The 22,847-nt window shown below is 44.5% G+C and overlaps 1 protein-coding gene across 2 annotated transcripts; it reads left to right on the top strand.

Annotated features, from left to right (window-relative positions):
* Positions 1-3,813: 3,813 nt before the first annotated feature.
* Positions 3,814-18,851, top strand: LGI3 (leucine rich repeat LGI family member 3). Of its 2 annotated transcripts, none has more exons than XM_048513080.1 (8): positions 3,814-4,272; positions 9,786-9,857; positions 11,046-11,120; positions 12,315-12,386; positions 13,441-13,512; positions 14,817-14,986; positions 15,534-15,698; positions 16,517-18,851. In XM_048513080.1, exons 1-8 carry the CDS (start codon positions 4,058-4,060, stop codon positions 17,332-17,334), a joined length of 1,659 nt encoding a protein of 552 aa, XP_048369037.1. In that variant the 5' UTR covers positions 3,814-4,057; the 3' UTR covers positions 17,335-18,851. The 2 variants fall into 2 exon arrangements, with proteins under 2 accessions (XP_048369037.1, XP_048369036.1); XM_048513079.1 differs by having other exon boundaries at positions 4,214-4,272; positions 11,046-11,131.
* Positions 18,852-22,847: the final 3,996 nt, after the last annotated feature.

Raw genomic sequence — 22,847 nt, 5'->3', positions numbered from 1 at the left:
GGACCCTTGTCACTTTTGATCAATTGTGTCACAAAGTTCTTGAGATGTTCTGATAAGAATGTGAGAACTTGATGTGAGGTCTCAAGATGCATGAACTTCTTAACCCCTGGGACAGAGAGGGTATTAGGAGGGGAGAGGTATGTGTCAAGATAAGTGATGCTACAGATTTCAAAGTGAATATGTTCGATAGTCAAACATACCTTGTTCAAAAGCCAAAATCATCTGAGATGTAAACATCTGATTTGTTCACCTTGAACAGCTTTGCAATGCTTTTCATTGGGTGGTAGACCCGTCTTCCGAGTGGGTAAAATTCTCTATTCGTTATCTACATTTCTTTGAATACAGCCCCTCCACTTTTCTAAAAAATAGAAAAACTATATATTGCCAGAATCAGCAGGATGAGCTGAGTATAACTATATCCTTTTTAGGGTGGTAAAGGCTCCCAGGATTGGAGCCTGCAGAACAAATGTCCTGGGGCAACCTTCAGCAAATAGAGGCAGAGAGAATCCCTTCAGCAGCAGACGGGTGCAAGCTGACCAGGAGACTGACCACAAAGCTTAATGATTGGGCGGGAAACATAAGGCACCTCCTGAGCTCCTGCACTCTGCACAGTCAGGCAGGAGATGTCTTGCAGATGACTTGAAGGAAAAAATCCTTCTTCTAGCGTCTTCCAAATAAGATGGCTTGGGGTGAACTAAGGCATCCTGAGGACATCTCGGGGAAAAAGCCATGCAGAGTTCCTCCCCAAGAAGCCTGTGCAGGATGGACCAATGTTAAGAATATAGACTTAAATAAACATCAAACAGTATAAGGCTTAACCCTCACCCTCCTGGTTTATAATTGCTGGCATCCTGATCAATTTGCTCCCTTTATTTATACTACGGGTTGTTAAGCAGCATGCAGAGATAACAGGTCTGTCTGGGAGGTGGTGTGCTCTGTGAGAAGGTGGATGCATGATACAGCACCAACTGATGTTTGAATGCTTGAGAAATAGAATCTGACAAGCTGTTTGAACTGTTAACCAACAGCAAACTCATTGCTGGATAACTGGCTCCCTGCTTATGACTGGTGAACAATTGGTTAGCTGAACCAACAAGGGTTTGACTGTCTCTAGCTGAGGTTAGAGTTTGACCCATTTGAAGGAAGCATTTTCATTGGAGGTCTGTAGGACTAGTCAGGGAAATGTTGACATCTGGGGCAGAAAATCCAAACAGTGCGCCATAAATATTTAAGGCACAATTCCCTCGAAAGTTCTGTATAACCTTAAGAACATAAGAACATAAGAACAAGCCAGCTGGATCAGACCAGAGTCCATCTAGTCCAGCTCTCTGCTACTCGCAGTGGCCCACCAGGTGCCTTTGGGAGCTGACATGTAGGAGGTGAAAGCAATGGCCTTCTGCGGATGTTGCTCCCGAGCACCTGGTCTGTTAAGGCATTTGCAATCTTAGGTCAAAGAGGATCAAGATTGGTAGCCATAAATCGACTTCTCCTCCATAAATCTGTCCAAGCCCCTTTTAAAGCTATCCAGGTTAGTGGCCATCACCTTCTTTGCAATTAGCGGGAATCATGCATGAGTATTACCTTGTGACTGGAAGACTTTACATATCACTGGATATTGTGTTATCCTTATGCTATAATTATCATTCACCTCTCTTACTGTCTTGTTCATGCCAGTAAAATACAGTTGGGAATTATAGCTATAGAACTACAGTAGCAAAATACCTAACTGTATGTGGATGCAGTCTTATGTCAGGGTTCAACCTGCCAAAAGGGAATGTGCATGAGATGGGAGAGAGGGACAGGGCGAGAGAGCAATCCTTCCTCATTCATTATTGCTATTGCCTTTGAATCATGATGACGTGCAGGAGGGTTACATGTGATAGAGATGCACTTTGAAGCAGCTGTCTGGAAAAGCTGCTTGACTTTCACTCCGCAGTGGTGTCCCTGAGATGTGCATAGTCTTCCCCTGCAGCTATGGTTACCAACCTCCCAGTGATGGCTGGAGATCTCCTGGGATTAGCTAATCTCCAGAGTAGACATCAGTTCACCTGGAGAAAATGGCCGCTTTGGAAGGTGGGCTCCATGGCACTATACCTTACTGAAGCCCCTCCCTTCCCCAAACCCTGCTTTCCTCAGGCTCCACACCCCAAATCTCCAGGTGTTTCCTAACTGAGAACTGGCAACCCTCCTTTCAGAGGATGGCACAAGTCGTGTTCTCCTTGGTAGGCCTTGTGTCTTGTTTGCTCGTGACTATCTCAACCCTTCTCCAAGCGACTAAGAATGGCTCACACACATCAGGGCTTTTACGATCTTTGTCTTTTGTTGTCTGGGACAGCTGTGCCTGGAACAAGAGATGTTTGTGATTGTGCCACACTCAGCTCCCGCAGGCAGCTCGTGTGCCATAAATTATTTGACAGCCACTTGGAGTTGCTGGGATCACTGGGGAGGAAAGAGATGAGGCAGCACAAAAGGTTTGGGGCAGGGAGGGATGGGGGAGCAGCAGCAGCGTGAAATGCAGAGATTGTGCCTGTTACCAGCTTTTGTGCAATATTGTTTATCTGGGACTAACACAGTGCTCATTATTCGGATGTGTATGTGTGTGGGTAGGAGGAACTGGGTATCACAGAAACAGTAGGAGTTGTAGGGCATTTCTGTATAAAGGCATTTAGTCCCTTGTGGGATCCCTATTATGGACAGTCAAGCCAGTACAGAGAGTGAAGGACAGTTTGTGTTTTCACTTCAACTAAGGTTGCCAACTCTGAATTGGAAAATTCCAGGAGGTTTGGGCATAGGGCTTAGGAAGGTGGGGTTCACTTGAGGGGAGAGTTCAGCATGGTATAATGCCATAGCGTTCACCCTCTAATGAAGCCACTTTCTCCAAGGGAAATACTCTCTGGTGATCTGTTCTAATTCTGGGAGACCTCCAGGTGGCCTGTGGAGATTGGCAACGGTAATTGCAACAGTGTTCCCAAGTGCTATGCTTTAATCTTTCCCTGCACCTCTTCTCTAGGGCCGAATTCCCACTGAAAATTTAATCTAGATACAACCAAGTTTCAAAAGAATCAGAACTTTTTCATCCAGGTTCCAACATCCCCACTGCAGCATGTTTCTAGTGAAGACGTCTAGGCCTGCCCCTGGGGGGGTAGGGGTGCCTGCTGTCAGGGGTGCAATTGTTAAGCTAGCAGCACCAACATTTCAGGGTATCTTTAGGAGACTCTCCTGATGATACCACCCAGGTTTGGTGAAGTTTGGTTCATGGGGGCCAAAGTTATGGACCCTCAAATGTGTAGCTCCATCTCTTATTAGCTCCCATTGGAGCATTTTCTCTCTCTCAAAAAGCTGCATATACAAGTAGGTCCAGGAAAATCCCATGATAAGGGCGGGGAGGAGCGCCAGAAATGGGACTGATCTGTGTTCCGTGGTTTGGCTGTGAGGAGATCTCGAGGGAACCTGGATATTTCGGGTGACTATCCCAGGATTAATCGCCAGTGGGAATTCGCCCTCTGTCACCAGCTAAAAACTTTCTTAAAACCATGAAGGCCTTTTAATTGAAACCTGTTCCTTGCTTTACAAGCGCGGTCTTAATTTATCAACATTTTTAAAATCCCGATGCTCACTTCTTTTACCATCTCTGTTCCACCCTGGGTAAGATGTCTTGAACCCACTTCTGAGCTACAGCTATTCTGAGCAGTTGCATTGCATACAGTCCCATATGCAGCCTGTCTCTTGTTTCTTCCCCACCCATCTAGTGACAAATCCCCATGGCAGAGCTGCCTCCTTAGCCATGCTCTCATTCTCCCCCATCACTCAGAAGCCTGGTGCTCTGCCTCTTCCCCCCCACCCCACGCACAAGGCTGCTATATCCAGTCTGGCTTCAGCGGCAGCCTGAAAACACACAGAGGTTGTCTGTGGAGGAGGAAAGAGAGAAGTCGAAAGAGCATCTCGTTTGGTAGCTGCAGTAGCAGCCGCCGCAGCTACAACCACCGGTTTTCCCGGGGGAAACTCCAGAGTTGGAGGGGGCTGTTCTTCAAGAGGAGACAGAGGCCAGGAAAAGGCCATGACTGAGCTGCAGCCGTTGGGGAAAACCTTCCCAAGGGGATCTCTTCTTTTCTTCTGCCTGCTGGGCCTGGCCTGCTTCTGGCTGCCCGCCAGCTGCCGGCGAGCCCCGAGACCACCTCCCTGCCCCCCCAGCTGTTCTTGCACGAGAGACACTGCCTTCTGTGTGGACTCAAAGAGCATACCCAAGAATCTGCCCCGAGATGTCATTTCACTGTAAGTGGCAAATTTGGAAATCCCTAGCAGGGACAAACTGGGGAATATGTTTGCAAATATATGTATTGGGGGGACTGTTTCCAGAAAGCTGTTTGGGTGCAGTGGTCAGATTCCCTAGTGGAAGTCAATTTGTTGGGTTTGGAGCTATCAGCTGGAGAAAGGAGGCTCGGCTGAGGTGGGGTGGGCTACAAAATCTGCAACATTTGCTGGAGCATCAGTCTCGAGTCCTTCAGAGTGTCTGCTTGTCATGTGGAAGAGTCTTTTCAGGAGTTAGTCTGCTGTTGGGTAATGGCTGATTTATTCCTAGGGAAAGAGAGAGATGGATCAGAGCTTACTGGGTAAAAAGGCCAGCTATGCGCTGGAGTATGTTAGTCACTACTGGAATTCTATGGGTATACAAAGTTTTGCTGTTTCAAATGTGCGTGCATATCGGTTGACTGGTGATGACAACAAGGCAGAAAAAAAGGAGTACCCTTTCTGTCTATCTTCAGACTGACAGAGCAAGCCTGCAAAGTGCTGGGGTCCAGTTGCATCCTGGATTTCAACGTATTTCAAATTTGCCATTATTGTCTCAGCCCCAGTCCCCCCAAATAAAGAAGTGGATAATACCAGCCTGACCTTAAAAGTCTGCTGTATGGATTTTTTTTTTGAGATCATGTATGTGAAGTACTTTGAACACTTGCAAGTGCTGTGTACATTTCTCAGTACTCATTACTGCATCTCTGGCTGTAGGAGTATGCATATATGTATATAGTGCCCCATGTGGTGGATAAACTCAGATGGGCAAACAGGAAATATTAGTGTGTGTGTTCACTGGCTTAAGTAACTAAAAGGGCGTGCTTGACCCTTGTGGTGGGGAGCTGGAAGTCCTGATGCACTTGTGGGTACTAGGTGGTATATGGATTCATTGGAGGAAGCTGCAGTCACCTAATTCTGACCACAAGCTTGGCTGAAAATCTGTGGGAAGAAGTGACTTCAGAGATGGAAAGCGCGGAACCAGAAGAGATCCAGGGGAATTTTATTAATCGGATCTCGAAGCTCCCAAAGCCTGGCTGGAAGAATAATGTTTCCCACATTTTTACTAAATTTGACACTGCAATCTCCCTCACAGATGTTCTGTGGGTGCTTATTCTACACCTCAATCTGAGTGAGGCAATAAATGAGGTAGTAGAATGTCCATCGGTACCATTTTAACCAGTATCGGTGGGGCCCATGGTCCTTCCCCATTAAAAATAAATAAAAACAAGTCTCCCTGTATGTAATAAAATAACCTACTGGAAAAACAAGCATACACTAGGCCTGTGGTGGCGAACCTTTGGCACGCCAGATGTTATGGACTACAATTCCCATCAGCCCCTGCCAGCATGGCCGAATAGGCCATTTGTGGCATCAGTTTTCTACGGTGTTTGCTGTCCTTGTGAATCCCTCTGAGCATGTTTGGAATTATGAATAAAGACAATGGATGCTGCCACAAAACGGTTGCTATTTTCCCCTTCTTCCTTTTTAAAAAACATAAAGTTCTAGTTGAACTAAACATTCACATTTTTTTTTAAAAAAGAATAAGATCTCAGGCTTTGTAATGGTCAAGGCAACTTTCAGGTTGTAGCGTAATTGTTCATGTTTACTAATGTTTGTGCAATCGCAAAAAATGGTTGTGAATAGCCTTCAGCATTATACGCACATCTCTGGAAATGGGATAATCCAGTTGAAGCTAATACTGGGGACAGCGAGCCTGTGTTTACTGGGTTCCGTATTTGTGTTTTATAGAATGTGAGGAGGTGAGTATGGGAGAAAATTATTCTGGATGAGGCAGGAACTGAGAGGGAGCAGCAGTTAGTCTAAATAATTTTTCTGACCCCTCCCTCTCTTCCAGCTTCCACATGATATTTTTTGGCTTTTTTAGTATTCCGTTTTAAGTTCTTATAATGGGAAACACTTTCATTTCTGTTGGTGGTTACACTCTGGTTGTGGGGAAATAGTTTCACCCCCTCCATCATAAAAGCAGAGTTAGCTGAGGGCTCAAGTACTCTTTCCCCTTTACTCTGCAGCTCCTGCCCATCTTCACAGAAGGCTGCAAGACCACAACCTCTGACCTCCCATTACCTTTTGCGTACCTCATACTGGCTGGAGAAATGGCGTAGGGTAGTGGTCAAGGACCAGAAATAAAGTGGGGCAGAGAAAGGGGAAGGGATACAGACACTGTCAAAAGAAAGATTAGAAAAGGAGATACTGTGAACAGGATGAAGGATGACAAAGGAAAGAAGGAAGTGTGAAATGGGATCAAGGAGGAGTGTGGAAGAGGTCAGAAAGTGGGGTTGCAGGGAAGCAGGCAGGCAGGTGCTAGGAAACAATGGTGAGTGCCATGAGCACATGTTAGTTTGCTTCATACAAGGGGCAATCTTTGTGTCTAGAAACGTACAAACATGACCTCAAACAGAGCCAGGTCCTTTTCAGTCCTGACTCAACCTGGTGGAAATCCCTGTTGAGTGAGCCCTCAGCCCTGCAGGATTTAGTACAATTCCGCAGGGCCTATAATAAAATAGCGATGTTCCATCAGGCACATGGCTGAGGACAGCGACAGTGGAAATGAAAGCCTGGTCTCCATCCCCCCTTCCCTCCATTATTTCTGGGGGTGTATCCCTCCAGTTTATTATTTACTGTGTAGATGCCAACTGAACCGTCCTTCTGAGAGGATATTTCTGGGATTAAGTGCCAACAAAGTGATGTCTATTACTAGTGGTATTTGAAGGTTGATTTGTGGTTTTAAATTTAAATATTGTATTGTGTATGTATTGTTTATTATTGTGAGGTGCCCTGAGCTAACATTGTAGGTATAGTTTGGAGCAACACAAAGGGTTGAACAGTCCTCTGTGTCAAAAAGAAAAACTCCCCACAAGTAAAGAACCTCTGGTGGCTCTCATGATTGCAAGAGAACACATCATGCCTCCACCCATACAATGTGGGCAGCTTTTATGGGTCTGAATCCTACCTATGGTGGTTGCTGGGCTGAGTGTCCATCATGGGTATACTTTGTACAACTTGTCTGAATCATGCCAGGGGGAGAGCTTTCGTGTGTGACATCAATAATTTTACAACAGCCACAAGAAAGATGGCTATGCACTGCTATCGTAGTATTGAAAGTTAGCTTTGTGGGACAGTCATGAGCATTTTTTGACTCAAGAAAAATACAGTTTCTGTGCCTTTAAAATATAATTCCTGAGGAGTCAAACTTGAGTAAACCCATACTTTGCAGCATTGCCAACTCCAGGTTGAGAAATTCCTGGAAAACTGAAGAAGAGGAGTTTGGATTTACACCCCACCTTTCTCTCCTGTAAGGAGACTCAAGGTGGCTTACAAGCTTCTTTTTCTTCCTCCCTTGTGAGGTAGGTGGGGCTGAGAGAGAGAGCTGAAGAGCTGTGACTAGCCCAGGGTCACCCAGCAGGAATGTAGGAGTGCAGAAACACATCTGGTTCACCAGATAAGCCTCTGCCACTCAGGTGGAGGAGTGGGGAATCAAGCCCAGTTCCCCAGATTAGAATCTACCTGCTTTTAACCACTACACCACGCTGGCTCCCTGAGGGTAGAGACCAAGGAGTGTGAAATTAGGGGAGGGACCTCAAAGGTAGGGGTACAGTGTCTTAAAATCCATCCTCCAGAGTTGCCATTTTTCTCAGGAGAACTTAACTCAGTAGTCTGGAGCTGAGTTGTGATTCCAGAAGATAGCCCAGCCCAGCCTGGCAACCCTAGTTTTTCAGCATCTGGACATTATTGTGGTAGGGAGCTTGTTGCAGGGATGTAGCCTTAGTTTAGTTCACCACTTCTTCATAAGGGTGAACTAGCTTGGTTTCTTCCCCAGCATTGGATGCAGATAGCCTCCAAAGTAGACAGGAGAGCATAAAATGAATTAAAATGAATTTCATCTCCCTTTAGGCAGTAAAGGACCAGTGAAAGACAGAGTCTCTCCATTCCTACTATCAAGAATTGCTGGTCCTTTGGCAGCCCTTACTGCCTGCTTTCTCCCCAGTTGTGCTGGCTAGATTTGTCTACTGGCCAGTGCTGATGCCCGCATTGATTTGTTTAAGTGGCTTCTGAGCCCTGCTCCAATTAACCTTCATTAATCACAGCAAATGCGGAGATCTTTAAATACAGACTCCCCACTGTCCCCTCAGAGATTGTGTGGTAGGTGAAATTCATCAGCTGTGCTTCTGAGCAAGGTTCATGAGCAAGCTGAATATGTGTGTGCTTGCGTGCACATGAGTGTGAGAGTGTGCGCACTGTTATCAAACTGATAGAATGGAGGTGGGGGGAGGAATATGGGACTGAGAAGGCCATTTATGACTCCCAAGTGAGAAGATAATAGGAAGTGATAGAAGATACTCAAATATGTACTGATTTTTTTTTTGATAGCTGGTGATTACAAGTTACTGGAAATAGACTCCACGGTGCTTGAGTTGGGACAGTTGTAATGTAATTAGTGACAAGAATGGGAGTTCAAGACCTCTGTCAGTACTATACAGTTACAACACCTCATCGCTCCAACGTTTTCTCAGAAACTCTGGAGTATAGTATAGTTAAGTGCTATGAATTGCATTAGAAAACTGCAGCCTCCACTGCCGAATTAAATCCCCAGAGCTGGATGCAAACTAAGTAAACTGCAGTTTAGGGTCTCAGATTATGACGGACTTCTAAATAAACTCCCCCAAATGTCTAAATTACTCCTTTTTTTTGGTAATACCATGGGAACTCTGAAACTTGGCCCTGTTTAGGATCTCAGCATGCCTTAATCCCAGCACTGTGCAATATAGGCACATTCTTGGTGAGTTTGTGGCTGTAGAATGTTTCAAACTCAGGGGTGGATTGGATTTTTAACTTCTGAGGAAATTTCCCAGTGGTCTGCAGACCTGGAAGCAAATTGAGCCAAACAAACCCCATTAGCCCCAGCACTGTGTAAAGGGCTGCTCCCACCTTTGCCCACATTGCAGTCCACTGGGCTTGATCCAATCAGCTGCAGAGAGGGTGTGACAGGCCTACATTCCCTACTACTGCAGATGAAGCCTGCTGGGTGACCTTGGGCCAGTCGCAGTTTTCTTAGTACTCTCTCAGGAGCCCCATCTATCTCACGGGGTGTCTGTTGCGGAAAAAGGAAGCGACTGTGATTGTAAATTACTTTGAGATGCCTTAAGGTACAGAAAAATGGGTATAAAAACCATCTCTTCATCTTCTTTTACATCCGAGGATTCTTTTTGAAGAGGACTTGCAAGTTGAACTGGCATATAAACAATGTAACTTTGCAGGCAGATATATGCCCTGTACCATCACACCAGAATTCTAAGTTGCGCTATACAAACTGTGTGTAATATTCTTTTGTTTATCAGACCACTGTTCTGTAGCTCAGGCAGGTTTCAAACCCCAGCCTTTCTGCACCGACACTTGAAGTTCAAATGCCTCCCAGTGATCTTCTTTTTCTCCTCTTTCCCTCCATCTCTCTCTCACCGTTCCCTTCTCTCCTGCAGGACTCTGATAAATGCAGCTTTCAGCGAAATCAAAGAAGGCGCTTTTGCTCACCTTCCATTTCTGCAGTTCCTGTATGTTTACCTCTCTTGCTAGGGTGTTTTTGGGGTGGAGAGCTTGGGAACGGAGGCCATATCTGGTCTCACTAATGGAATGGCTTTGTACGGCAGCACTTGGCATACTTGCTGAAGCAGCTGATGGAAGGGCTCCTTCTTTCTCAGGCTACTTTGTAACATGTGCTTTCACTGGCCAGCAATAGCAAAGCGGGAAAGGAAGAGAGCCTAGATCTCCTCCAAGTGGAGCCAGAAAGACTGACAAAGAGCCCAGTATTGCTGCTATTAGGTTGCAAATAACTACATTCACCCAGTGGGAGTAGAATACATTATTATTAAATTTATAATAAGTTTCTATTTACTTACTGGAAGCAGTGATTTTTAAGGATATAGTTTGAAATCCCAATTTTTTCTTTTGTTTTGGACTTTTCACTCTTTACTGCAGTGCCAGCCAAGGTGAACTTTCCATATGTTTAGCTTTCCGGAACACAGCAAAGGTCGTTGCAAGACAGCTCCTCGGCAAATCTATTAGCTTTGCAAGAGCCGAGTTGAGCTGCTAGACAGCTCTTGCTTCCTGAAAAAGCCTAGGTTAGAATTTACAGAACTGGATACTAGAGAATGGTAGAACCAGAGCGCTTGCCAAGCCAATTTGTTTTAGATGTTGCAGCCTTCTGCCAAGCATGTTTACTCAAAAGTAAGCCCTATTGTACAGTATTCAGCTGTACCCTGAGGACTGTGAGATGTGCTGTAGTTCCTTCATTGGCTTCTGTGTTCGAGAATGACCCTCCAGAAGAGATCAGGAAAGCATTCTGCTGCCATTTATGAAACATGTTTGACAATATTATTTAGGAGAACCTTTGGCTGAATGTGTTCGGCTATTGGGTGGCGCGCCGAACCTGCTTGTTTTTCTGGTATCCTTTTATAGATCACTTATTGTCTGTCTCTTAAAATTATTCCCATTGAAATCCTAAAGCCTGTAGGCTATTCAACTAAAAAAAAAGCAGCAATAAAACAAACATTTAATGCTGCTCAATATTTATTAAAAGTTTTGTTTTCACTGTAGAATTCTGTGGTTTAAAGCCCCATTGAACCTCCTGACTCTTTCACAGCAAACTTAGACAACACAATGACAACATAATCCTGGGGGTTAGTGACCTTTTTTTTTGGTCTCTGCTGTCACCAACTTTAACATCTTTTCTTTCTTTGCAGCCTGCTCAACTCCAATAAATTTACCACGAGCATTGGAGACAATCGCTTTCTTCCATGGGACTTCCTCACACCACTGCAAAATACCTTGTATGAACAACAGGGTGGTCTTTCTGTTCTAGCACCAGGTTTCAGTAGCTGATAGGGATGGGGCCAAACTAGTATAAATTGATAGGGGAAGCTAGGCTGAGAATGTGGGATGGGCAGACAGGGCTGCTAAGTGGCAAAGAAGAGGCTGCAGTGGCCAGTGTTGTAGTGGTTAAGAGCAGGTGCACTCTAATTTGGAGAACCGGATTTGATTCCCCACTCTGCCACTTGAGCTGTGGAGGCTTATCTGGTGAACCAGATTAGAGGTCTTAGACAAATCTGAGACAACTCTGTTGTGGAGCTTTTGTTACATAGCACAGAGGCCATGCTCTTGGAAAAAGTAGCAAAATTTCTTTTACAAGTGACAGAATTCTCTAAGTAACGTCCAGTGCTAGATACAGTTTATCTGTCTGTGTTTTGAATGTACTTTTGATTTGTACTTCAGAAATGTCTATAATGCTCTGGAGCCTATTTTAATATGCCTAATAAAGGTTGTTGTATTTAAAAAAACCAGATTAGCTTGTGCACTCCAACACATGCCAGCTGGGTGACCTTGGGCTAGTCACAGCTCTTTGGAGCTTTCCTAGCCCCACCCACCTCATAGGGTGTTTGTTGTGGGGGTGGGGAAAGGAAAGGAGATTGTAAGCCCCTTTGAGTCTCCTTACAGGAGAGAAAGGGGGGATATAAATCCAAAGTAGTCTAGAAGAATAGGAATATTCTTTTAGAGTAAGAAAAGGGATATTCTGCATGTTTTAGGGGTGAGATAGATGCTCTAAGCCTGGTATTAAGCCTGCAAAGAATGCTGTCCAAGCAGCCTCTGGGCATTTCTAATTTTGCTGCCACCTGTGCCTCAAGATAGCTGTTCAGCTAGGAGATGGGAAAGTACTGCAGGGGCCCAGGAGATAGGAGGAGAGGGAGGAAGTGCACATCTGACAATGGAAAGGAGGCTGGTATAGAGAGTAGGTGCAAGGGAGGGGGGGTAAGGGAGATCCAGCTCCTCTGTCAAAGGAGGCCAGGTCTGAAAGTCCTGCCAAGGAAATGTTGGCATATTATAGGTGGAGTGACATTTCTGTGTGAGGCTGGGGTTGGAAGAAAGAGGTCTGTTGATATTTGTGGAACAAGAAGACTCCTCAAGCGGCATCAAGGCACAGAGCAGTAAGACTGAATTTTGGTTTATGTCCTCAGGTTCATAGAGAACAACGACATCCGGTCTCTGTCAAAAAACACCTTCCGTGGACTTAAATCCCTGACACACCTGTGAGTTAGTGCTGGCGTATAAGCATTCCTTGTGTGGGCCTGGAGCATAAGCTGAGGGGTGTACTCCTAGACATACCAGCAAAATTAAGAAACTAGCATAACGCTTGTCATTCTGTAGTATGGGTTGGGTCTGGGGGGAGAGCTTGTGTATTGCAGAGGCTTGTAGGATTGTCTCTGCACATTGAGTGAGGATGCATCGCATGCTGCAGCAGGGACAGGAGAGGTCGGTAGCCTTCACCACAGTGGTACACCAAGGGAGGTCTTTATTTAGGGCCACCATGCTCTTGAGAAGCACAAGAGAGCAGCAATTGGAGATTTCTTTACTCAGAGGTATAGCAAGGGGGGAAAGCGCCCAGTGCACTGGTGTGTCCTCTGCCCCGTCCCGGAACACCCCTGCCCTGCCCCGCCCCTGAATGCCCCCACCATGCCCTTGCCACACCCCCACAGGGGCGCATGCCCGGTGCATCGCGCACACCCCGGTTCCCTTGGAGCTATGCCTCTGCCTAGAGTAGAAGTGAAACGTTCTGCTTGTGACTTTGTATATGAGTAGCTCTCAGGAGCTGAGATGAGTAATTCTCAGGAGCTGAGGGGCTGAGCACAGTATCTACTTGCTAGGAAGCAGCCCCACATAGTCTGCTGCTGCTTTCCATGCCTTTTGGCAACAGAAGAAATTATGCAAATAAAGATGACCACGTTTCACCTCAAATTGAGCATGAAAAGGTACCTTTACATATCACCCTCCTTTGCCCTCAGTGACAAATCTGATTGACTAGGGAGTGTTGTGTTGACTTCATATTTGCTGTGTGATCCTTGAGTGGCTAGGGCCGCTTTGTGAGGAAGAAAGAAACCCTAACCAAGGGAAAATATTGCACCAAAGAAACAGCAGAAGTAGGTAGTGGAGACAATAGCCACAAACAGCTTTGGAAAGGTGGGTGAATGTTCCCACCTTTTGGAGGTTTTCAGGGGATATTTCTGCCTCCTATTTCACAAAGCACCACTTCTACCTTGAAAATGTAAATAGGCAACCAATCAGATCTGCTGTGCTCTCTTTCAGATCTTTGGCCCACAACAACCTGCAGACGCTGCCCAGAGACCTCTTGAAGCCGTTGGACATCTTAAGTGATCTGTAAGGCTCTCCATCACTTTGATACTAGTAATTTAGGTCACTCTTCCCTTTAGAATGGAAAGACTACTTCCAGATGAGCTTCAGCTTCCACAATTAACTCCCCAAACTCTGGGCAAATTAAGCAATTTTACCCCAAAACAATTGGCCTATAATTGCACCTGAAAAGTCCTGCAGTCTAAGTTATTTATACAATGCCTAGGGAAACAAAAGAATGTGAACCAATCAAGAGGTAATAATGGGCATAATAAATTAATAATTGGAATGATTAATTTCAGTGGGTAATGAATTCATTTTATGACTAATATTCTTATTTAAATCAATAAAAGTGTTTAAAATTGGACTGGATTGTGTCCCACATAATTCAGCTATTTCCTAAACAAAAAGACATACCGGTACTATGTATTGTGATGCTGGTGGATTTACATTTGTCTTTTTCTGTGGGGCATGCATGCAAGGATATTAAACAAGATAAGTTTAAGTTTTAATGAATTAAGCTGCACTCTTGTATTTGATATGTTTTATTGATTGTTATTTAATGTGCAGCCATTCTGTGAGCCGCCTCGAGCCCTTCGGGGGTGAGGCGGCTTATAAATCTCATAATAAATAAATAATAAATAAATAATCGATCTGAAAATGAAGTGCCCAGAAAACTGCAAAAGAAAGAACTGTGTTATTTTGTCTTTGTGTGTGGGGTGTTATGCAAAGCTCATCAGACTGTGGTGATCCTTCTATTCTCCTAGAGCAGGGGTAGGGAACCTGCGGCTCTCCAGATGTTCAGGAACTACAATTCCCATCAGCCCCTACCAGCATGGCCAATTGGCCATGCTGACAGAGGCTGATGGGAATTGTAGTTCCTGAACATCTGGAGAGCCGCAGGTTCCCTACCCCTGTCCTAGAGCCTGTAATACAGAGTTAATAGTGACAAGAATTAATTTCCCAGAGCAGTCAGAAATTCCTGCCTGTGGGTGTGCTGTAAGACCAGTCTGTCAAGGAACAGCAACAGAATTCACGTAGAGTTGCTCCGACAAATGGCTCATCTCAGCTTCTGTATCCTCTACTGGGGAACAGACAACACCAAAGCAGCAGCATATCTCACCCTCAACAAAAATCCTGGGTGTGGTCAGGCATTCAAAATACAGGTGGTTGATCAATGATTTACAAACAGCCAGTTCAGATTTTCCAGTCCTCTCCTACCAGAGGTTAAGAAATTTCCATATTTGGGGCATACTTAGAGATTCTAAAACTTTGTTCATTAGAACTGAAGGGAAGAATTCCCATTCCTCCTGCATTGTTTCTCCCAACAGAGATCTCCGAGGCAATGCCTTGACTTGCGATTGCAAAACCAAGTGGTTGGTGGAGTGGATGGAAAGCTCCAACACCACCGTACCTGCCATCTTCTGTGGCAGCCCCCCTCAGTACCAAGGGCACAAGGTCCGAGACCTTCCACTCAAGGATTTTGATTGCATCACTACAGGTAGGAGCAGTTGGAATGTGTGTAGACTGTGGAACAAAAGGATGTAGAGAAGCAGGACTTGCCATGGAAGCGTCAGAACTGATAGGACAGGACAAGACGTAGGAAAATATTTACATTTGAGTGACATTTTTTTGTCTTGAAAAACTCTACATGTATCTGAAGAGGCATTTGAAAAACATGTAGGTATTTTCTTTAAAAGACTTCTGAGTGAGAGGTCAGGTTGCCACCTTGTTTTGGTAGCCATTAACAGCTGTGAAGCAGAAAGGAATTCAACTGGTGAAGCTACTTTATCACAATATCTCTGATGTAAAAATGCAGCCTGTTGTATTGTTGGTGAGTTGATTAGCACTGCACGGCTTGATTGGTTATCTTGGCCTCTGTCCAACCTAACCAACTATTTGAGGAAACACAGATGAAGACATTTCAGCTTTAGTGTAAACAGCTATCCTTTAAGCCAGGGTGTGGTGGTGTTGATGAGGAATTAGGAAGCCACTGGCTTGCTGGGATACAGGCTTCATTCTGATTCTTAGCATCTTTTCCATATCAGATTTTATGGTGTACCAGGTCCTGCCTTTCCAATCAGTGTCTGCTGAGCCCTTTGTCTATGCTAGTGATCTCTACGTGGCTTTGGCCCAGCCAAGCTCCAGCAGTTGTACCATCCTCAAGTGGGACTATGTTGAGCGCAAGCTGCGTGACTTTGACCGCATCCCAGGTAATGATGGAGTGAGCATCTCTCTTTTCCTATAGATGAGTGAAACCTCAAGGTTGGTGCCATGAAGAGTAGGGATTGGGAAATAGGGCACAGTGAAGGGTCAGGCACAAGGAAAGATGCCTGGCTGCTTCATCTACACTAGGGGTGGCCAACCTATGGTGCTCCAGATGTTCATGGACTACAATACCCATCAGTCCCTGCCAGCATGGTCACCCCTGATCTACACCCTCTGGTGGGTCCATTGAAGGCAAATGGAAAGTGAAGGGAATGGGACTCAGATAGTGCTGGATCTAGGCAAAAGGGATACATTTCTTTAAAATAAAGAGTTAAAACACTGATGCACCAGCACTTTGGCTAACACGGCAATCTATGAATCACATTACCTAAGTGGACACACTGCAAACCTGAAGGTTATCTGGGATGATCTCCCTCTGTATATTTTTGATCGGCCTGGGGCCCATAAGTGTCTGTTAGATGTGTGATCATATTAGGATCTTGCTGTTTTGCGTTGTCTGACAATAATTTACCATAAAGCCATTGGCTTGCCCACCATTCCCCATTGGGCAACATACACACACAGAATCTATGCTTCATTATAGACTATTCTTAAAAATTTTCCAGGACTAATCTCTTCCATTTAAACTAGATTCCAAGACTCCATTTTTCTGCATAATATAAATAAAAGCTGGGGACATGCCTGAACTGGATGTCTGTAGCCATCCAGATTGTCACAGAATGTGTCAGCCTGAGATACAGTACTGGTGAGTTCAGACCGATTTCCTTTTGTCTGCTGACTTTTCTCCATTTCTCCATTACAGCTCACTCAGCTGTCTACTGCAAGCCGATAGTGGCTGAGTTGCAGCTGTATGTTGTGGTAGCCCAGCTCTTTGGTGGCTCCTATATCTACCGCTGGGACACTAACATCGACAAGTTCATCAAGATCCAAGACATCGATAGCCAGAAGATCCGGAAGCCCAATGACATTGAAGCCTTCCAGATTGAGGGTGAATGGTTCTTTGTCATTGCTGATAGCTCCAAAGCTGGCTCCACCAGCCTCTACCGCTGGAACCAGAATGGTTTCTATCCCCACCAGGACCTGCATTCTTGGCACCGAGATACTGACGTAGAATATGTGGAGATAGACGGCAAGCCCCGCCTCATCATCTCCAGCAGCTCCCAGGTGCCCATTATCTACCAATGGAACCGCTCGCAGAAGCAGTTTGTCCACCTGGGCGATGTGGCAGATGTGATGGACATACAGATGGTCAAGCATTTCCGGATCAAGAGGGACAACTATTTGTGCCTGAGCCGCTACATTGGTGACTCCAAAGTGGTCAAATGGGAGGGGATGCAATTCACAGAGCTGCAGACCTTGCCCTCCCGAGGTTCCATGGTCATGGAGCCTTTTCGTATCGCTCAGCATCAGTACTTGGCACTGGGCAGTGACTTCTCTTTTACCCATATCTACCTCTGGGACGAAAAGAAGCAGAAGTTTGTCAAGTTCCAGGAACTCTCTGTCCAAGCTCCACGAGCATTCCACCCGATTCCCTTGGAAGGCATGGATATTCTGCTAGCACCCAGTTTCAAAGGAAACACATTGGTCTACAAACATATTGTGGTGGACCTCAGCTTGTAGGATGGGTAGACAACTGTCTTTCCCTATAAACACACACACACTTATACACACAAAGACATGCCACGTGAGGTGCCCTTCAGCTGAAAGGCATCAGAGCACTATAATCACACAGAGCAAAGTTGCTTCCTCACAGTCCCTTGAATACCCTCCCTTGTATACGCTTCTCTCTTTGGTGTGAGTGAATCGATGCCCTTTGTGATGCACAGGCTTCAACACAGTATGAAAGGGAACCAACACACACAAACACACACTCTCTTCTCTACTGACTTGAATGCATATGCAACAACACACTTGCAGATTGCAGATTTTATAACTCTACGTCCATGCCTCCTCCACCTCACAAATCATAAAGGTAGCTGGGACAAAATTTTGCATTAATACAAGTTCTAGAAAATTTTTAAAATTGGAAATTCAGATTTTAAGATGCAGATTTTAAATAGGAGATTTTACACGACTTTTCCCCTCTCCAAATTTCTTTCAGAGTCAGTGAGAGCATCGAAGAGTCTCTTACCACACACAAATGTGCTATACCTCATTAGGAAGAAAGTCCAAAATATGAGTCATGACCTTCCATGAACTATTTGGAATCTGATAATGAGAATCTGATATTTGAACAAGGGCTTTTATTTATTTTTTTCTTGATTGAAACTCCAGTCTTGGTGCCACGTTTTGGGCACTGGAACACTATGCACACTCAATTGCACACCAAAATCTCATTACAATATTTAGCATTCATGTACTTCCCTTACGCAGTGATTCATTGAGTGTGCATGTGATGAAAGGCTGGGTGGCAATTGAATGGGGACACAACATTTCTGGATGTAATTCACTGACCAGGATCCTAACAGGTTCTGCTTGTGTATGGAAATTTTTCTGCGCATTTCTATGTCATCATGACGAATTAATCCTTTCAGTGCCAAATTTTACATTAGAAGAAACCATCTAACCTCCCACTTGTTTTTATTCAAATTAAAACCTCTTCCGGGACCTAAACCAGTCTATAATGTGCATGGAAAATCTACATCGGCTAAAATTTATGTTCAGTTTCTCTTCCACTTAACAACACAAAGATGTATACCAAATAGCATAACAGAGATGCTCCGATGCTCATGTTACAGTCAGCTGGGGAAGTCACGCAAACCAGTTATCTACATACACTTTGCTCAATAGGTCTGTACTACAGCAGGTGCCACGAGGGAGGGGACTACTTTTGTATGACTCATCAAGAATAATAAAATCCACGCGTGCAGAAAATGAGCTTATCGGGGAAATGTTTAGGCTGGAGTTAATCTCCCTGAATCTGGTTTTCTCTGCGTAGGAAGTTTTGTTCTGTTTTTAAGGGGGAACGTTGTTTTTAAGTTGGGGGAACACCTGCAGCCTGAAGTGAGGTAGCCCAGGAACAGGTTTAACATGTGATGTTGTGTAGACTGGCTGTTAGGACACATCGACATAGTTCTAATTTAAATGTTTTAAAATGTCTGCAAACCAAACTACACATTATATGCAAATTTATGTAATGGTATCTTGAGGACTCCTGTTTTACAGGAAAAACTGCTTTGGGATGCTCAATTGAAAGCAGAGGCACAGTGATGGAGTGGGGAAGAAGGTGCTTACTAAGCTTAACCTCTTCCCCTCCTGCTGTTTCTCCATTCCAAATCACATACACATTCACCTTTCCGTGAGGCTTTCCCCATGGGGTTTCACAGGTGCATTGTGAGCAATTTGATCTTTTTTTCCTCATAAGGTACTTCATTGACAAGGCTAACTCTAGTTCCCTGCTAGCCCATACAACAGAGGCTATCTGGTTTACTTCATGCTACCTGTGCGGGACAGTCCTTTAGGAAAAGGAACATTCTCTCCCAACCCCTTCATTTTTGCTTTTCTCCTGATGTACTAACTGTAGTACAGTCAGCCAACATGGGGTGGTGTCTTTGCCAACACAACATTTGACAGCAAGTCACTGGTCATTATAGGTGGTTATTATGTGGGCCACAAGCGTAGATGAGCTGCTGACTGGTACGCAGGCTCCCTCGTTAATCCTGGAATTTACAGCTGCTTTCTGCTTAAAGGAAGTTTCTAACTCTCATGGTTGCTGAGGTGTTGGAAAACATGATGGCCTGATAAAGCAAAGTCTTGGAAACAAGTCTGCTGGAGGTCTTCAGGGAAAGAGGCTAGACTGTCATCTGTTGGGGATGCTCTCGCTGTGCATTTCCTGCACTGAGCAGAGGCTTAGACTAGAAGATGTATAAGCAGTGGTGGGATTCTAATCATTTAACAACCAGTCCCGCCCCCACCGTGTGAATCCCACCACACACACCCTGTCACATGCCCCTCTCACTGCCCACTTCCCTGCTGTGGTGCCCAGCTGCTCCAAGGCTCTAAAAGCCACTTTTAACAACCGGTTCTCTGAACTCAACAAAAAAGTAGGTGCCGGTTCTACTGAACTGGTGCGAACTGGCTGAATCCCACCACTGTAAGGCCTCTTCCCAGCTGTGGCCCTACAATAGCAGATATTTCATTTCTTGATTTTCAAGCCCAGTTTCAGATTTTTGAAAGCCTAAGCAAGGTTTGTCCACATTTTAGGACTACTCCACAGAATATGAGCAAGGACCATCAGCTTCAGCCTAGTATCCAAGATGATGTCATGGAACTGATGTGCAGTGATTAGATTCAGTTCAATGATAATGCAACTGAAATAGATTACTTTGGTAGCAGACACCATATCTTCTTTCCATCTTTCCAAAATGTTGCTCAGCTCCAAGATCAATCTTGCTTCTCACCTCTATTTGGATCAAGTGGAAACATGTGCAAAAAAGAGGGTGGTGATAGGCTGATTTCTGGGGCTCCAGGTATGGATGACCAACAGAACTCTGCCATTTCCACTTGATTAATGGACATGAACAGATGACTGATTAGTGTATTGTTGAAGGCTTTCATGGCCAGAATCAACTGGTTGTTGTGGGTTTTCTGGGCTGGCAGTTTTATCTCCTACCATTTTACCTGCATCTGTGGCTTCTTCAGAGGCATGTCATAGTAAGACATGTTTCTCTCTGTGGCACATTCATCCACTCCATGCTGTACCACAGAGAGAAACACGTCTTACCATGACATGCCTTTGAAGAAGATGCCAGCCAAAGATGTGGGCGAAACACAGGAGCTAAAACTACCAGACCATGACCACATCCTGGAAAACCTACAACAGCCAGATGACTGTTTAGATGGGTTTGGATTGCAGATTCTGTTCCAGATTGATTTACTTAAATGGACAAAGATGACTTCTGGCCAGCTTACCTTGGCTAAACTCTTTTTTATCAATCCAAGTTGGCAGGCTCTCAACCAAAGAGTCTCAAGAGAAATGGAAGGAAGTCCGAAGCCAGGATTTGCTAGGATTCAGTCCTGGACTATTTTAAATGAAATAGACACAATGAGATCTCTGTCCAGGACTATTCACTGATCTGAAGTCTCACAACTGTAATATCTGCCAAGTTCTTGCCATCTAGGTCTTTGGAGGATCAGACTCTGGCAGTGGTAAGGAACGTCAGGTGATTGTGGCAGTAGTGGGAGGTGGTTAGGAAGAATTTCCAAGGCTTACAAGGTAATCTTGAGCAGAATTAGACCTTTCTATGACCATTGGCTTCAATGAATAGCTCTGATTAGGACCACTAGTCAGGGCTAAACTATATTAATATTGGTGAGTTAGGTTTCCAGGACTCAACATGCTTTCACTGCAGTCACACACCACCTGCAGGGAATGTCATTTTATAAACTGTTGGAAGCCCAACTTGGCTGAGAATTGGGGTGTGGAGGAGGGTGTATCCCTTCTTGCCATTTTCTTGAGCTGAAATAGCTCCAGCTGGGAGTTATTTGAATAACTTTGAAGTTGCATGTGCAGCAGGTTCCTTTATAACTATTGCAACCCATTATACATTTGCTGTGTGGAATCAACTGAAGAGACTCAGTGGGGCCCATGGGCGGGAGCTTGTCCGATGTTTTTGGGAGAATGGTAATAATAACAGAGTCCTTCAGAATGTATGCAAAACATTTGTCTCTCACCACCACTAAAGCACTGTGGTCAGCCTCAGGTATTTGTGCTTGGGATAGGGCAGAATTTCCAGGTCATGAGTTTTCACCTCCAGTCCTAATGTTACCAGATGTGAGGAGAGAGCAAAAATTGGACATCCTGAGGAAGTAGAAGAGGGAACCCGACCCATCATTCTACAGCCTAAAAGAATCTAAGGAAAAAATCCTGGGAAAAGTTTGCCAGAGAAAGCTGATGCATTTTTCTTCATTGTTCGACCCTCTATTCCAATAAATAGTTTATAAATAAATTATAGAAGGGTGTCCCTAAGGATATGTGGGTATTTGCTAGGAAGGCATGAAGGGAAGCACAGTGCAAATAAGTCCTTCCACACTGTATTTTCAAGAGGAAATATAGAATGTGTGTGTGTGTGTGGGGGGGGGGAATTGGTAAAAAATGGACAAGAAAAAGCAGCAACCTGTGTGAGCCATGCTCTGCCTCTACCTTGGAGGCCCATGATTCCTGAGTGGCAGAAAAGAAATAGGAGCCTTGTAGCACCTTAAGACTGCTAACTCTACCTCCTTCGTAAACTTTTGTGAACTACAGTCTACTTCTTAAGATGCTATGAGTAGTTCCTCATTGTGCAATTATTTTATAAAGGACATTTGAATGCAGTAGGGTCAAGTGGACATGAAATGCAGAAGGTGCAAAGTCAAATGGAATGATGTAAAATTCAAATCTAAGTAGGAAAATATAAATACCATTATGCTAAAAGCTAACACCTCTGATGGGTGGAAAGACACATTTTGTTGAAATAGCCTTGATTGCAGTGACTGAAAAATTTTAAAGCCTAGTGTATGTAGGGGTGGAGATAGTTGAAACCTCTTAGAAAATCCCAATCAGCATAGATAAGACGTATCTCCTTGCTTTGTGTGGTAATAGCATAGGGGAAATTTAGATTAAGAAAACGGTTCTGAGAGAAAAGGTTAAACACCTTTCCCCGTGCCACTGTTCTGTTTGGACCCCTGCCTCCCCAGTGGCTGCTTCAAAATAAAAATAATGGGACATCCAATCACAGACTTCTTGTATATTCTTTTGTGTGCTTTCTTGATTTTAGTTTCCCTCATGGGTCTAATGAGGATGTAAACTAGCATGAAATCCCATGAGCAGAAGGAACCTTCCAAATCATGATGACATACTTTCACACTTTTGAAGACCATGATTACTTTCAGTGGCCAGTAACTCTGATGCAACAATTGTTATGGAAACTTCATATTGTAACCACCTAATGATCACGCAAATGATGCAAAAATTATATAGTTAGAGCCATGTACAGTACAAACTATGTACAGTAGTATAGTCTACATCTCTGAAAAAATGTTACAGTAGATTCCTATTACCTATGTTAAAAAGCCATCTTGAATAATGCAATTTTGCACAGTTTGTGTAAAACCAAGCGAATGGGGAACATTCTTGACCTCATCAGGGAGCCCAT

Source organism: Sphaerodactylus townsendi, linkage group LG12, assembly GCF_021028975.2.
Source record: "Sphaerodactylus townsendi isolate TG3544 linkage group LG12, MPM_Stown_v2.3, whole genome shotgun sequence".
NCBI classification, from domain to species: Eukaryota; Metazoa; Chordata; class Lepidosauria; order Squamata; family Sphaerodactylidae; genus Sphaerodactylus; species Sphaerodactylus townsendi.
This window is presented reverse-complemented; position numbering and strand designations above follow the sequence as displayed.